Source organism: Strigops habroptila, chromosome Z (genome assembly GCF_004027225.2).
Source record: "Strigops habroptila isolate Jane chromosome Z, bStrHab1.2.pri, whole genome shotgun sequence".
Classification (NCBI taxonomy): Eukaryota; Metazoa; Chordata; class Aves; order Psittaciformes; family Psittacidae; genus Strigops; species Strigops habroptila.
This window is the reverse complement of record NC_044302.2, coordinates 76,027,360-76,044,928: the sequence shown is the minus strand read 5'-3', so window position 1 is coordinate 76,044,928 and position 17,569 is coordinate 76,027,360. Positions and strand designations below refer to the sequence as shown.

At 38.4% G+C, this 17,569-nt stretch overlaps 1 protein-coding gene across 8 annotated transcripts in view; it reads right to left on the bottom strand.

Annotated features, from left to right (window-relative positions):
- The window catches only part of POLK (DNA polymerase kappa), a 37,586-nt gene that overhangs the window by 7,473 nt on the left and 12,544 nt on the right, over nucleotides 1-17,569 (bottom strand). For 5 of the 8 annotated variants that reach the window (XM_030470867.1, XM_030470863.1, XM_030470866.1 and 2 more), the window contains 8 exons: nucleotides 16,936-17,055; nucleotides 11,372-11,524; nucleotides 10,880-11,011; nucleotides 8,988-9,141; nucleotides 6,665-6,880; nucleotides 4,810-4,934; nucleotides 4,466-4,632; nucleotides 10-42 (listed from right to left, as the gene is read on the bottom strand). In XM_030470867.1, the coding sequence (XP_030326727.1) occupies nucleotides 10-42; nucleotides 4,466-4,632; nucleotides 4,810-4,934; nucleotides 6,665-6,880; nucleotides 8,988-9,141; nucleotides 10,880-11,011; nucleotides 11,372-11,524; nucleotides 16,936-17,055 (1,100 nt within the window). Of the gene's footprint in view, nucleotides 1-9; nucleotides 43-4,465; nucleotides 4,633-4,809; nucleotides 4,935-6,664; nucleotides 6,881-8,987; nucleotides 9,142-10,879; nucleotides 11,012-11,371; nucleotides 11,525-16,935; nucleotides 17,056-17,569 lie in introns of those variants that run through there. The other 3 variants (XM_030470868.1, XM_030470871.1, XM_030470869.1) reach the window with 3 other exon arrangements.

The window sequence follows — 17,569 nt, the reverse complement described above, 5'->3', positions numbered from 1 at the left end:
AAGGCATACCTTTCAGTGCTCATACTTTTTCTTTCTCCGTCCCTTTAAAAAGAAAAACAATTTATTATACTCACTTTACCTTCACCTGTTATCATCTCAATAAACTCTGATTCAACCAATCATGATTCAATAACAGCAGTTATCTCTGTAAAATCTGGATGTTAACTTTTTCTATAAATCTTGAATATCAAATTTAAATGAGTGTGAAATGGAAAAAGTTTCTTTAAAAAACCTTAAACTACTGTAGATGAAAAGTAAAGACACAGATCAGGCATGAATGTCAACAGTTTGTAAAAAAAACCCAACCAACCTCAAACAAAACCCACAAAACTCCCCTATCAGAAGGAGTCTTATTTAAAAACAAAACTACAAATCCTATGCTGTCTCACCTAGGTATAACTATGAAGCACTGTATATTTGAATATTTGTTTATCTGTCTGAGGAATTGATCTGCTTTCTGTCTAAATTATTGCCTATGTTCAAAGATGATGTGTTAAGGCTTTTTTTCTTTGTTTATTTCTTTCCTTCCATTTTTAATTGAGCACCCTTTAACAACTTTTCTGCATGTAAAGAGTTCTTCAGTGCATTTCTTTCTTCTGTTCGTAAGTACTGGAAATAACAAGTTTGGTATTCTCAGATTTTTCTAAAAGAAGGTGGTCAAAGACAAGAACCTTTATATGAGCCATTTACTGAGCACTCGTGTAGTATGTTACGGGCTTGCTTTCTCCACACTAAAATCATTGAAATCTAGTTGGTGCTAATAAAACCAAGAAATGAATTTCTCAGACAGCACCATTAAAAATGCATTCCCCTTCACAATGATAATGCTGGCTTTTGAAACGCTGGTGGGGTTTTTTTGTTTGTTTTTGAAGCACTGGGAGATTTCCCACACTGTGCAACACCTGAACAGGGTGAATAAGGGGAGGGAGTGCACCAATTATTAAAGGACATTTGAAGTTGCATTATCTTAACAGAAACAAGTATTTGGAAAATTGCATTTTATCTTTTATCAAGTCACCTTCATAAAATTAATTTTACTGCGTATTTTGTTTCAAGTCAACATACTTCAGAAAAGAAAACAAAAAAAAAAAAAAACCAACACAAAGACTTATGCTAGCACAGTACCAGTCTTCAAATTCCTAACTGTATATATTATTTTATAGTCAAATGGAAAAAAAACAGAAGATCTATTACTGCCAAAGAAGTAACAGAAATAATATGGAGTAGGTCTTTAGGAAATACGTAAGCCACTTTGGAACTCCTAATGAAAACAAATCATCATCAAGCCATTTTAAAATAGAATTTCAGCACTTCAAGAAGGATATTTAAGGAAGGAATATTTAAAATAAAGGATTCAATCCTAAATTAAGACTCTTGTTTATACAAACAACAAAATTCTGGCTACTTTCTAAGAACATGTGTTCAATGTTTCTACCCAGGACAGGCTTAGAAATGACACATATTATTGCAAAGATGTATTCACTAGTAAGACAAGGTAAAGATATGAAGAAGGATATAAAAATCCTCAGTGTGTTCCAGCAAATTCACAAGGTTATTACAAATATGTACATAAACATTCCATTCTATGCCTCTCCATTCAGTTCAGTTCCGTTCCGTTCCATTCCATTCCATGCCGCTACCTAACAATGCAGCAGTCGCAATGCCCCAGGACAGGATAAAAGGGAGCAGCCTCCTCTGTCCCCTGGCAGAGATGGCCCGGGACAGCTCAGACATCCAGAGGAAGTTCTTGAGCTGGTGAGTTACTTACAGGGGGCTAAGTCAGGAAGACCAGCGGCTGGTCAAGGCTGCTGGAGGTTCTCTGCTGCAAGGCCAGCTCCTGGCAGGACCAGCTTCTTAGCTCATCAGAGGGATAGCAATCCTTTTCAGCTGCATAGCCATGGCCAGACCATAGGATTGCCTTCTTGAGGAGCTCTGAAGAGCTCTCCATCCTCATCCCCATGGAGCCAGGGGCACCAGCCGTATGCAATGGCATGCAGAGATGTTTCCAGGCATCCCAGTGCTTTGGAGCAGCCAATGGTGCCTTGCCAGGTGTAGGAAGGATTCTTGCCCCCAAGGTCAATCAGGTCAGGGGCTTTAGGTGGCTCCAGGTAGAGCGAGAATAGGGCTTGGGTATCAGCTGGGAGGTGTGACCAGCCTGTGGACCAGGAGCAGGTCTTGCTCACATGCTCAGGGATAGCTGATTGCCACCGCTGGGGTCAGGAAGGAATTTTCCCCTGGGGCAGACTGGCACTGACCCCAGGGGTTTTTCACGTTCCTCTGTAGCATTGAGCGGGAGCAGTTGTCAGGGCTCCTCTGGTCCATTCTAGGTGGGTTACTGCTTGCTGCTCATGCACCGCAAAGGTGGCCCCTCGTGTCCTGCAGCTGGGGGGGGAAGGCTTTTTTTTCCCTATGGAGGACTAGCAAGTGTCCTGGGGTTTTTTTTGCCTTCCTCTGCAGCGCTGAGCACAGCCCCTCGACAGGGCTCCTGTAGGCTACTGGGGCCAAAAGGCTGCTGCTCCTGCTCCACACAGGTGGCCCTCGTGCCCCACATCTGGGGGGAGGCAGCGTTCTGGACTCCCAGAGTAGCCCTCGGGAGTTCCTGCTTATCCTCGGTAGCATTGAGCACAGCCCCGTGTCAGGGCTCCCCTTTGGGCTCGGTTCTTGCCCACTGCTCTTGCACCTCCAAGGCACCACTTGTGCCCTGGCTCGCTCTGGCTCCATTGCCCAGTGCAAGCTCAGAGTGGCAGCGAGCTGTGGTCTTTTCTTGGCTCCATTTCTCTTGGGGTTCTTGCTTGTGCACAGCAGCCTGTACCTGGAAGGGCTTCAGCCTTGCTGCCCCATCAGCAGCTGCCACTTTCCAGCTCTCCCTGCATGCAACACCAGCACCAGGCAGGCACAAGAGCACTTTTTGTTTATCCCTGGCCAAGAAGTGCAGCAGCTGAGCAAGTATGGGAAGTCAGTAGTGTGCTTGTCAGCGGTAGGTGTCATGCTGGGGAAACACCCCTCAGTACCACACACCTCCGTCTTGAACATTTGTGTGTGGTTGGTCCTGATGTTCTTCATGTGCTCACTCTTCAGGAGGCAGGGACTGCTTGGCCTGTCTTCCTGCTGCTGCTTTCCGTGGCTCTGTGGTTTTCCTTTCCCAGACTGCAAGGGATGTTTTTTCAAGCTAAGCTGAAAAATGCACCAGACTGCTCCCGGCTACACATGTGCATTGTATTTACTCTGGACCAGAGTAAAAAAAGCAACCAACCCAAAACAAAAAACAAACAAACAAACAAAACAGCATAAAATAACATAACAAAGTAACATAAAAATAACATAAAAGTAACATAAAATAACATAAAATTAAAAGTAACAAAACCAAAATCAAATGGAATAATAAAATAAAATCCTGTTTTCACTTGTAAGCTTTGTGATTTGTGTTTTTGAAAGTGGTTTTGGAGCTGAAACCCCCTGGCATTGCAGGGCAATGACAGTCTCGTTATTCAGCTCACGGTGAGCATAGGGAATGGAATTTAATGGAGAGGCATGGAATGGCATGGAGTAGAGTGGAGTGGAATGCAGTGGAATAAAATGGAACAGAATGGACTGGAACAGAATGGACTACACTAGACTAGAATAGAAATGGAATAGGTTACGCTATGTTACGCCTACAACTCTGCATGACAAGTAATAACATAGGTCTAAGGTGTCCACCCACAAGGGGGAATGGCTTCAAGCTGACAGAAGGCAGATTTAGAACTAAGAAATTCTTCCCTGTGAAGGTGGTGAGACACTGGCACAAGGTGCCCAGAGAAGTGTGGCTGCCCCATCCCTGGCAGCGTTCAAGGCCAGGTTGGACGGGGCTTCGAGCAACCTGGTCTAGTGGAAGGTGTCCCTGCCTGTGGCACAGGGGTTGGAACTAGATGATCTTTAAGGTCCCTTCCAACCCAAACCATTCGATGATTCTACGAAACATGGTAGGAGACACAGAAACTTCACTTACTTTCATTAGAAATATGACAATTTACCACCAGAAAAGATCAGGTATCAGTGCCATCTTCATTACAATACATAATAAAAACCAATGAATGTATATTGTTTTTTATAGAAGAAACAGGACTGAACACCTCTGCTTAGGATATCACATTTCTCTCTAGCTATTTTAATAATTACGAGGTAATCCTAAATGACACTGACTTTATTTCTTGATATATACTTATGCACAACTTCTGACAGACTTTTTGGGTTTTGTGTATTTGACACGGCTGTACAAACTTCTGATTTTTAATGTTTGGCCGTTGTGTACATTTTAGCCACAAGTACAACAACAATAGGTAGATCTTTCAAAATATATTAAGAAAGGCAAATTTTAGTATTTGCGAATAAAATGTTTTAAAAACATACAGTATGTAACATACACAAGGAAAAATTTTGAAAATTATAAACAGAAGGGGAAAAAAACCACCAAAACAAAACATACTTTTCCAAATGTGTAGAACCCAAACCAAGGGAAATATCCAAGAAATTACGCCAAGAGGCTTCAGAAAAAAGAAGTGAAAGCAGTGCCCTCTGCTGGTAAAGTTCTGAGCAAGTCACAATTCCAAGGGCTTTTAACATCTTCTCTGTTACTTTTCCAATACCTGGCACCTGAAAAAGAGTAAGTTCATTATGCTGGAAACTTTCATTTGTAGATTTAATACCAAGAACAATTTAAATGAAACACAACTGGACAGGCTACCTAGAAAAGTCCATTTCTTCAGTAATAATCCTGCATTTAAAACGTAAGAAACATGATTGCATTGTAAATGTCATGTTATCTCTTACCTTTCTAATGGGCAAATCTTTTAGGAAGTCTAGAACTGCTTGTCTCTCAGGGACAATTCTGCACTGGCCATTAGGTTTATTACGATCACTGCACATTTTTGCTAACAGGGTATTCGGTGCTATTCCTTAAAAACAAACAAACAAAGCCCATAGTCATAAAAAATGGAAGACAATGTTTAATTTCAACTGTCCAATACTTAAAAGCACAAAAGTAGCCCACATATTTGGCAAGCACATAAACAGAAGAATGACAATAGCTGCTAGCCAGATGTGTTACAATTCTGCAAAAAAAATTCGTAATAGACATGTGAGAACATAAATACATGTGGTAGATCAAATGTAATGGATAAGGTGTACCTACTATTTTAAGATAGTCAGAGTAACACAACACGCATTAATCAGTCACGAGAGGTTAAATATCAAGTGCTTAAAAATAACATCGGTTACATTATTGAACGATTTTATGATGGTGATCATGGTAAGACAAAAGGAAATAAAACAGCAGTTATAATGAACTCAATGAGAAGGAGATATTTCTCCCTTGTATTTCAGTAAAAAGACTAAATCAAATTTGACAAAATTTACCAAATTCAAGTCTTTTGTGGGCTACCACTGCTATACAGTCATGTAGAGCTCTCTCTCTCTCTCTCTCTCTCTCTCGCTAGTAGGGATGAAGAGGTATTGCTCTTTATCAAAGTAATTGTTTTTACAAATGAACGTCGAATTGGTTTAGCGAGAAAAATAGAATTATTCTGTGCTACAGCCCTAGTGGTCTAAATTTTTATTTGCTCACTAATAAAACATATTATTCAAGATAGTAGAAGTAATTCTATTTATTGCTGATTACCAGTATTTTTTCAATTAGCTTTCTTATTGTTCTTCATTTGGGGGCAAAAAAACCCCTGATGCACTTTTAAAAGCTAGCCTGTTTTGTAAACATTAATGTTATCCTTAGGAAGACAAGATTTCAGTAGAACAAAATTATTATTTTGCTACTTCTCATGAAGTAACATACATGGGAAGGTTGTCTCATCCTGCTTATTAGCTGTTCCTTTACGTCTGCTTAATATGCAACACTTCCCTGGCCTTCCACATCTGTTTCATAAAGCTCAGCACTCCTTGACACCTCACTGACCTGGTACACAGAGCAGATCAGATGGCATCCAAACTAAGTGGCTAGGGACATACACGTTAGTGACCTAATCCCGATTAATATCAAAATGATGGAGATTTACAGGCAGATTCCCTGAAGACAAACAACATAAAACTTTAATAGTAAATATTAAAAAGCTACTGAATGATGTATTAACTTCAACATGTTTTACTTCTGTGAGAACTAACTTTTAAATGAACTTTCATATTGCCTTAAGCAAGGAACAATGTGGAGTTAGAAATACTTAACAATATGGATCTGCTATTCAAACTAACAGCAAATTAGCAACCAGTGACAGATTTCACTTGACCACTGGCTGTCAAAAACAATTTACACAGAGCACTAAAATATCAGTGCTAAAATTAGCTCCTGAGCACACTGGTCATTCTTCCACACTACTTGTATTTCAAGAAGAAAGAAGCAAAAAAACTAGCGATAAAACTACTTCCATGATTTAAAAAAAAAACCCAAACACAAAAACCAACCAAACAGACCAAACAAAAACCAGGAGTGACTTGAACAGCCATGACATTTCTTGAAACACTTGAAAGGCACAGTCTTTGCAGTCTTGCAAAGAGAGCATATTTCTTTGCAGCACAATGCTGTGGCAATGCTGATTTCCTAATTAATGCTCCCTGAGATTAGAGTAGCAGACATTGTGGAAATATAAAACATTATTATTATTCATGTGTGTCTGAATACCTGCACTGGCAGTCAGCTGAGTTTTCTGCTCAATCCTAAAGCGAATTTCCTTCACAACTTCCTCTGCAGAAGTTCCAAAAACAACTGAATTTTCCACCAATTGATCTCTTTGTTCAGGATGGTCATCGATCAGAGGTGTGTTGTCTTCAAACAATACTGGTGAAGAAGAGTATCCACCTTCATTACATTTGGCAGACATATTTATATCATCTTTATCTATGTTAGAAACACAAATAATTAATCCATTCCTATAAAACACATAGTTTATTGATTTCCTTCTGCACTGGCTGAAAAGAGTTCATTAGCAGGTGGTTTCTTCAGTTTGGGGAAAAAAAAAAAACCAGCCAAAGCAATTGCATTGTTTGTTTGAGTTTTTTTTTTTTTTTTTTTTTTTTAATTTTATTTTTTTTTATTTGAAGAAAGGAGTCATAACTGCTTTGTTCTTAATGTGATTTGAGCTTGGCTGACATTGGAAGAACTGTCTAGGAGACTAGATACAACCTCCAGAAAAGCAACAACGTTTAGTGGCCTGTTGCTCTAGCAGCAGAAAAACATCAAGATTTTGGCATTACTTTTGTTTCATATCAGAATGAGGGCCAGATGCTCCATTTTTTTGTGGAAATAAAAATCTTTTGCAGCAGTTTCTTCAATATTCTCCAAAGAAACACAGGGTTCTGGAATATCTGGTTTAGAACCACCAAACTGGCGAGCTGCTTGTTTTCAACTGCAGTCATGACAAAACAATGTCAGCAGCCCTTTCTCTAACTCCATAAACTTTACTATTATATTTTCACATTCTAAGTGCTCAGTTGTGTATCGGAAGGATGAAGATGTTTGAGAAGTATGAAAGGCACATGACTACTCTTAAGTGATATTTTGTAAAGACTATGCCAGCTTTTTTTCTTTCTATTCTATTAATACTTTCCAGTAGTAGTGAATCGTTGATTATCCTCTTATTGGCTATTTAATTTTTGAATAGCTATAATACAAATGTTCCAGTTTGTGCATCTATCAACCATTTGTAGGATTCCTTCTTTTTTTAATATTCCTGATTGTGTATACAGTTTGGATGTGGTTCCAACTCCATCTTCTAGAGCCAAATGAAATTCAGTCAGATCTCAAGAATTACCATAACTTCTGCAGTGCTCATTACTTTATACATTTTTATTCTTGTAAAACAATCATGTAACTAGAGTTTACACACACAGTCTTTGCAGACAATTTCTCATGTTTCTGATGCACAGCACTCTATAGTACTTTTGGAAACATCTTTACAAAATACAAATAACTGTTAGAACAGTAGTTTATTTATTCTACACCTCCTTAAACAAACCTACTACCACTTTTCACACATTTTACTCAGGTTAAAAAAAAGTAAATCCTACAAGTCCAAAACATTAACTGCACACCTTTTATGCACAGTGAATAGTAGCGGAAGTTAACCTGTAAATTAACAAATTGTAAGTAGAGAGATATGGGAGGACAAATTATGCAAGGGCTTTAGTATCTACACTTTCCGTGGGTGCAGCTTATCTGAAGCTTACATTATATGCATGTGTTACCACCTCCTCCCAACACCTGGTAATGCAGTTAGCATAACTTTTGCTGTTTTACAGGGCAAGCAGCCATTCTCTGAGACTGACCAGGTCATGTATACATTCCCTTTCCCCTCATTATCAGGTCCTGAAGGTCCTGTGCACCAAGTAGACAAAGCAAACAGATTTCTCCTTCCCCTTCCTACCAGCCTCAAGGTTCCTGGGCATGAGGCCGATTACACCCGTCCTTTCTGGCCTTGAAGGTCCCAGGCATTTGGCCGGCCTGGTGTTGATGACCCTCATACAGAACAAGGATGGTAACAGCACCAGAGCACGGTCTGTAAAACCAAGCAGTTACAAGTCCTGATGGGGAACACGGACCAGAACTGCTGCTGGACAGTGAGACCAGGACCTGCCCAGGACACCTCCACTGTCCTCCGCTTCCTCCAAGGCCTGAGTATTCTTTTGTATAATCTGAGTCTAGGTTATGATTGTTATATTAATATAGCAAGCCATGTATTAAGATCTGACCTGACCCTCAGAGGATCCAGGTGATTAGAAATTTTAAGTTGTATTAGAAATTCTGTATTACACTTCTTAAAGATTGTACTTCATTGATTCTGTTTGGAGAAGTTCTGTGCTATCCTAATCATGATTTCCTATTAGGAAAATAAAGCTTTAATTTTAACTATGGTTTAGTGCCATCCTCATTCTGCCAAGGATCCCTAAAAGAAACTGACTGTTCCCTAGTCTCAGGTGACTGCCTAAAAAGAGAATAATTTTCTTACCATTTTCTGTAGTGCTTTCTGTGTTAAAAAAGAATCTTCTCTTATTTTCAGGCCAGTTCAGTCTTTCTTCCAAGTGCTCTGTTATGTTCAGGTAGGCTTCATCTAGGCCCATAGGCATAAAATTGGGATCATATTCGGCCAATATTTCTCTAACCTTGATAAACATAGAGGAAGTTTAAAGCCTTGTTGCTGTAAGAGCAGATCTTGACACACATCTAAAGTAAACCAATGTACTCTGAAACTTGAAGATGACCAAGCAATATTAGCGATATTTATAGATAAAATTATTTACTGATACTGGAAACTATTGCTACTTGCTTCTTACAAGTAGCAAGATACCAAAAATAAGTGAGAACTAAATGGATTTTGAGCAGTGTATTTTACTGCACAGGTCATTCAGATCAGTGTATAAAGATTTCAGAGGAACTCAGAGGTTCACAGACATGGTAGTAACCACCTGAATAAAACTCTGGGGACCTGGGAACTCAGCAAAGCACATGAGTTGATGCACCTTTCTGGGCACTGTGTTTCAGACATCACATACGCAAAGGTGTAAAAAATGTATGTAAAAAACCCCCAAAACAAACCAAAACAAAACCAGCTAAACAAGCCCCCCAGCCAACCAACAAAAAAACCATCACAAAACCCTACACTTAAGTTTTAACTTATATTCAAAATGAAATTATAGCCAATGTTTTAAAGCACTGGTTAATGCTGCAGGTTAGAAAAATCTGTAGTGATAATGTGTCTTCTGAGAAGGCAACATAATAAATTAAATGGTCAAAATAAAGTATCTACCTTTTCTCCTCTCCCCACCCTGCTTTTTTTTTTTTTTTTTAAACGAGGAGGACAATTTGACTTCGTCATGTTTTCTCTGTTAGTTTTAGTCAAACATGCACTTCATCTTTCTGAAACTGATTCAAGATAGGATTCATTGCTCAACTTTTAAAGACAAAATGAAATAATTTTAAATATTTCCAATCCAAATTGCAAGAGAAAAACATAAATAAACCACCAAATCAATCTGAACATTTAATACTTTACCCCATCAAACAAAAAGTGAAATACACATTGTGAAATCTGAAATCCTTAACAAGTTAAAACCCATTCTGAAATACTCATATCTATATATGCTTTCTTACAATAGAGGTGAGAAAAATCAAATAAGATCAAAATTAGTAATTACCTTCATTTATGTAAAGAGATTGAGGCTTCATAAAAATAAATATTAGCATAAATGTTACTGAAATCAGGAGATTTGTGCCACACACTAGCTTGATTTAAGGTTTACAAAAGATCTTTTTCGTCTCTTTTTTTTAACAGGATTTTGGGTAATCCTAAGTATTTCTGCTGGCACTAAGTAAAATTACTTCCATTAAAGCAAAATTATTTATTTTCTCCTTAATTTTTTGCTCTTTATTTCAAGTCCCTTCTTTTAAAACAAATGCATCTGTATTTAGAACTCATGAATGCTCTTTGGTTCTCTTTCCAGTAATCAGCATTCAAAATAATGATTAGCATTGTATGAAATTATTATCTCCATTTTTCCTATGTTCTTTCCCAGTAATTAGATTATGCTCCATGGTTTTGAAGTTTTAATAATAATAAGGCTCAAGTGGTATCACTACCTTACTACACAGTTCTGCAAACCTCCATCAGCATCAGTAATGATACTGATAGATATCTGCATGCTTTTAATGAAGCATGACTTAATTAAAATAGCAAGATGGGTGAATGCAATGCTTTTCACCTCCTTGTTTTGTTTTCAAAGCCACATCACTGAAGAGTTCAATATTTAAACTACCACTTTTCATATTACCTAAAAGTTATGTATGGATAGAGTCTAAAACCAAGTGCATTGACTTTTGGTTAGAGAGAACTTTTAGACTTACCTCTTTACTCACTTTGCCGTATTTTTCGAAGTTTAACGGTACTATAGTTAGATGTGGACATAGCTTTTTAGCAATAAATCCAGGCATGGCTGCACGTACACCAAACCTCCTAGCATGGTAATTTGAGGTAGACTTAGGAGAGATTAAATAAGTTTAGGGCTCAGTAACCAGGTTTTTCTTGAAGTTCAGTGTTCAATAATCAAATTGTAACCATATATCTTCATGAAGAAGAAACTCAAAACACTGAGAATTTATATCCATCTCCCCCCACCTTTAGTCTTTTCCTTTAATCAGTACACTTTTTACTGACAAATAAAATCCATCTTACATGGTCTAGTCTAAGAACCAATGTTCCCTCTATTATTTTTGTTATTTTTCAATATTTATAAAAATTTTCTATGTAACAGTGTCATATTACATTATTATTGTATAGTTTATTAGGCTTTCGATTCATGTAATTGATTTCTGTATCAGCTTGACATTTGGCCGTACCAACATACTCATTGATCCCACTGCTATAGGCTTTTCCCTCAGCTCTGGATTGTCTCTCATCTCCACAGCTGCATAGAAGGCATCCATGTCAATGTGTACAATTATTCTGCTAAGGTTACGGCTCTGTTCCAGCTCTACCACAAGTTTGTCCACCTGAACAGAATAAAACAGTAATTGAAAAACTCTTAACCCGGCAGAAGCGCAACAGTGCAGATGATCCTAGAATATCAAATGCATCTGGCAAGTAGTTAAAAAACCAAACAAAACAAATGAGCAAACCTCACCAAACCAGTTCCACCAAAAAAACCCACCCTCAACCAAGTTTCTGATGAAGCTTGCTCTCAGAATACTGCTGTTGCTGCAGCAAATGGTACAAAAAACCTCAACTCCAAACCCAATGAAAAAAACACTAACCCAACAAACAACAGAACCCCACCTACGGAGGGGGAGAAAGGATATATCACCTGACTCACACAGAAACTTTGTAAGACCACTGAATATGCAGCTTTAGCTACAGTGATACAGGTTATTAAAAAAAACGGGGGGGGGGGGGGGGGGAGGAGAGAAAACATGCTTTCATGCTTTTAGAGAATTTCCAATGCTCCTAAATTAAGCTACCACACTTCAGAAAACTGGCCCAGACAAGCTAAGAGAAGGCCAACAGCTCACATGGCAGATCCATTTATCTTGTCAGAAAAATAAGGTCTCAAACTGGTTCATTTACTGCTAAGTAAACTACTTTTAATCCCTTTACAAAATTCCTCAACATTTGTTATCGGAATCCATATAGTGTAAGGCTGGATTGCTAGCAAAAACTGCAAGGTGAGTTTTAAAGAAAAGCCCTTACATAGGGAGCACATTTCACTCAGAGTTAAATATGTATCGGCTGCTAGTAAACGGTGAGCAATACTCCTGCTGCATTAGTTCCATGATGTTGTGAGGCAGAACCCAAGCACGGACATCTCCATGAACTAATTTAATTGTGCTTAATTTGCTTGCATTCTTTTGCCAAAAGACTTGCAGATCATGTGCTTGTTTCTGAAATATCTTTCAGATGTGCATGAGTTATGAACTGTGTCACCAGAAAGTGTGAATGCATTATTTGACAGGCAATTTTTAAAGTCTACTGATTTAAGATGTCTATGTTGGCAGTACTGCATGCCATTCTGTAAGTGAAGGAAGGAGTGCTATTAAGCTACGATTATGGAACCACACTAATGACTATGCTAACCTCTATTTACACAACAAAAGGTTGCTACTGCTGAGGGGGGGTGTCAAACAAAAAAAAGACCACCCCACCAAACAGGCATAATAGAGTTCAAGAAATGTGAGTACTCTTTGCTTGCAAGCGCAAGGACACACACACATTTATGACATCAAGGTGCAATAACAGAAATGTCTCTGGACTGATCACAGTGGGTTTATGGTCCTGGAAAAGGATGTGTAACTTGCATGGTTACTTGAAGACATTTTCTCTCTTTTTCCCCTCAACAGAGCTGCTTAGTAAAACCCATAAAACTCTTAATAAAACCCATAAAACTCTTATCCAAACCCACAGTGTTTAGACTCTTGAACCAAGGCAAATGCATGTGACACTAAGATTTTTTTATTTCCAAGCTACATGAAATAAACCCTAAAAAACGCAAATTGTAACTGAAGTTTAATTTTGCTTTTAGTGACTTTCAGATGATCTAAAGAATAATCTCTCGCTTTTTTTATCCCATGATGCAAAATACAAATTTTCTATCTTAAATTGCTTTGTCAAAGTAAGACAGAAAAGATAATTCAAAATCTTTTTTATATTTGTAAAAGCATCTGACAAGGTGAAGAGACAACAAACAGTGATACCATTTTAAGTGAACAGTAACTATTTAGAGAGGAAACATCTGGGAAAAATCCACATGGATAAAAATAGCAAACATTACTACAGCAGTTTGCAAATCTGATAGCAGCTGGATACTTTTTAATGCATTATTAACTCCTGCTGAGTTTCAAGCAATTCCACTGTAGATTGTTGGGATAATCTAACTCTGTTACAGAAAAGTTTTCCAAAATTAAGAATCACATTATACTGTACAGTATATAATTTCCCTTAAAATATAACAATGACAATAAGGAAAACTTCAAACTACCTTTCAAATTTAAGATTATTTTAAAAACTCCAACAAACAAACAAAAAAACCCAAAAAATATTTGTACACAGAAATGGCAGTTTTAAGATTTTTAAATACTTTCTACTGTCCCAATATTTGCAAAAATCAATCGTGGTTAAGTGCTTTTCTGCAAAGGCGGCCTTCTAAAGAAAACTGTAAAAAATGAGAAACATCCTCGCAAATTTCCTGGCATACACACACTCCACTAGTGAGAAAGACTGGTTTACCTTGCAAGACTCTACATTCTATTTATGTTACTATTTCCACCATGTAATCAGGATTTTCTCCAATAAATCCAGCAAACGGGGACCTTTTTGGGGTTTTTTTACATCACAGAATTGTCAGGGTTGGAATGGAGCTCTGGACATCATCTTCCAACCCCTCAGCCAAGGCAGGGCCATCCAGAGCAGGTTATACAGGAATGTGTCCAGGCGGGTTTTGAATGTCTCCAGAATGGGAGACTCCACAACCTCTCTGGGCAGCCTGTTCCAGTGCTCTGCCACCCTCAATGTAAAGTTCTTCCTCATAGAATCGTAGAATAGTTTGGGTTGGAAGGGACTTTCAAAGGTCATCTAGTCCAATCCCCCTGCAATGAGCAGGGACAACTTTGTCTAGATCACGTTGCCTAGAACCATCCAGCCTGGTCTTAAATATCTCCAGGGATATCACCACCTCTCTGGGCAACCTGTGCCAGTATTTTACAACCCTCATTGTAAAGAATTTTTTCCTTGCACCCAGCCTGAATCTCCTGTTTTAGTTTAAAACCATCACCCCTCATCCTATTGCAACAGGCCCTGCTAAGAAGTCTCTCCCCATTCTGTTTTAGTTTATGGCCATTGCTCCTTGTCCTGTCACTGAAAAGAGTCTGGCACCATCCTCCTGGCACCCACCTTTGAGATACTTATATGCACTAAAGAGATCCCCTCTCAGTCTTCTCTTCCTCAAACAGGCCCAGCTCCCACAGTCTCTCCTCATAAGAGAGATGCTCCAGACCCCTGATCATCCTTGTGGCCTCTGCTGGACCCTCTCCAGTAGCTCCTTGTCTTTCTTGTGCTGAGGAGCCCAGAACTGGACACAGGACTCCAGATGTGGCCTCACCGGGGTCAAGTAGAGGTGGAGCAACACCTCCCTCAACCTGCTGGCCACACTCCTCCTGATGCACCGCCGGTTACTATTGGCCCTCCTGGCCGCAAGGACATACTGCTGGCTCATAGTACTTATCATCTACCAATGCACCCAGGTCCTTCTCAGCTGAACTGCTCTACAGTAGGTCAGCCCCCAACCTGTACGGGTACTTGGCATTCTTCCTCCCCAGGTGCAGTGCCCAAGACTTGCCCTTGTTGAACCTCATTAGGTTTCTCTTCACCCAACTCTCCAGCCTATCAAGGTCCCACTGAATGGCAGCACAGCCTTCACGTGTATCAGCCACTGCCCCCAGCTTCGTATCATCAGCAAACATTCAGCCTCTTCAAAGACCTACTTAGAGGAATCCCATGGGAGTGTGAATACCTCATACCTACAAATTTTAAGAAAACAAATTCTCTCATGGTATATCAGAAGGTAGAAATAAAAACAAGAGTTAAAGAACTCAATAGACAACATTAAAGAAGAACAGAAGATAATGAGAGCTGACTAAATATCCAAAGACCTACAGAAGCTGATTAAACACCACACAGCACATATTAAGAAAACCAAATAAGGCAAACAAGACTTGCAAAGTTAAAGGTGGAGATAATGGCCTGGGAAAGAGTAGCTGGCAGGTAAGTGACAGGAAAAGGGAGAGGCATTTAGGATATCAGGCATAGACAGATAGACTGCTGGGCCAGGAGACTGGGGACTTCCATGGCGACTCTGGGGGCACAGACAAAGACTGCTTTGGAAAGAGGATTGATGAAATCTGGGGATGTGGGACAAGAAGAGGAAAATCAAGGGTAAGATAAATTAAAAGAAAGGTACGGAGAGAGCAAAAGGGTCAGAACTTGCAATGAAGAAATGAAGGCAACAGCAATCATGAACCAGGAAGGATGGAAAAGGAAGTTATCTTTTCCATAATTAAATTACTTGAAAGCTACCCTAAACTAAAAAAAACCAAACCAAAACAAAAACCCAAACAAACAACAGTAACAACAAAAAACCCCCAAAACCCAACAAAAATCAAACAATAAACAAAACAATACTGGACAAGCAGAGACATAACTGATCCATGTTAAAGATTAACTAAAAACAGTTGAGGCATACAGGCATATAACAAACTTCCCAGAGCTACTCAGTAATTAGAAGCATTTCTGGGCACAAATTTGATATACTGACATAATTTACAGAAGTCATTGGCAAATCTGCAATGAATGAAGAAAGATTGTACACCAAAGCTCAGGACCTATAATCCTCACAACAGCATTCAAAATTAGTGGATGTGTTTAATCTTCACATGCTTCAGCTCCTCATCTACAAAACAAAACTACTAGTCTGCTGGACTACTGCAATACTTCGAAGAATTCACACCATGTGGTGTACAACATAGAAGAGTGTATGAGAAAGTCAGTAATTCTGCATTCAAGGCTGTATTAGACTAGCATACAACAAATAAAGCTTAGGGCCACCCACTGAACAATGAAGACAACAGTAAATATTGAATAATTGCCCACTCAGTGAACACTGTCTGCACTGTGCACTGAATGAAGCAGGAAGCCTGTTAGGGAAAACCAGCAAGCAATCATGTAATTAAAGACTGAATCACAGTACAAATGAAAAAGGAAAGGAATTAAGCTTCTACAAGCAACTTTAATTCTGCTGCGCCTAAGAATGTTTAACATGCAATCTTGGTGCCGTTGTTTTCTTTCAACAACCTTTCATACACAGTAACACTTTGGATGCTGTTATCTATCTTTAGCATTGAGAAGATAAACACCCTCTTCATCTTTCTAGTTCAGGACACTTGTATTTCTTGCGACTGCTTGCCATGATGATTTTTTCATTAATTAGCATAAGAAATAAATTATATCCAGAAGAGTTGACAACTGTGATCCCCTTCCTCCCACTGCAGGCCACCGAACACAAATATACATATATTACACAAACAGAAAGTAAACTCAAAACTGGTATAAGGTATTTAACAAAACATTTACATAAACCATGACAGCCCTATAAACTAATCAGACTTAGAAAAACAGGAATTACTTTGTTTTACTCATTTAGAGAACATTTTGGAGTGATTTTACAATTTATTCTTCTAGCAAGTTTTTATTAAGATTACATCATGAAAACATTGTGCACTTTTACTTGCATGACTAACATCAAAATGGTAGTTAACACTGTACTTATTACCAGAATTTAATGCAAAACACTAGGACACACCAAAGTGTTCCTCATTCACCTTTTACTCCAAAAAGTTTTTATAAGATTAATTAGTACCTGCAGCTGTGCTTTCAAGAGCTGTTGTGTTGTAATTTTCTCTTTTAGCTGCATCATTTTTTCAATCCGTTGGTTAACTTGTCGATCTTTTTTAAGTTCATTTTCATAAAATCTAGAACCCTGGAAGAAAATTGAAAAAAACTAAGGTTTTTGTCTTTTCCTATAAATAACCACATCTGATCTTTAAATACAGAAAACATAAAACACAGTAATGGCTTCTAATGCATACTTTATATTTTCATATAAATGATACACAAGAGCCACCAGTGGTGCTTTACATCTCTCTCCTCAAAAGACACAGATGTATTTCTCCTTCTCAGATTCCCTATACTCAGATAAGTACAAAAGACTACTTAGAGAACTTACTATGTTTATTGATTCTAACACTTGACAACAAAAATTCAGAAATTTTGCCAGACTTCCATTACACTTTAATCTACATGGAAATAAAAAATGACATTGTAAAAGTCAAATCCACTTATAATGTTGAGTATTTCATTGGTCATTTAATCTTGAAGAGTACTGCAGAATTAGAAGCTATTTGGAAGATGGTGATGAAAAGCAAATCAGTATAAAAAAGCCTTCTCACCCTCAAGTATGTAATTGCTCCTTCAAGAAAAGGAATGAATAAAAG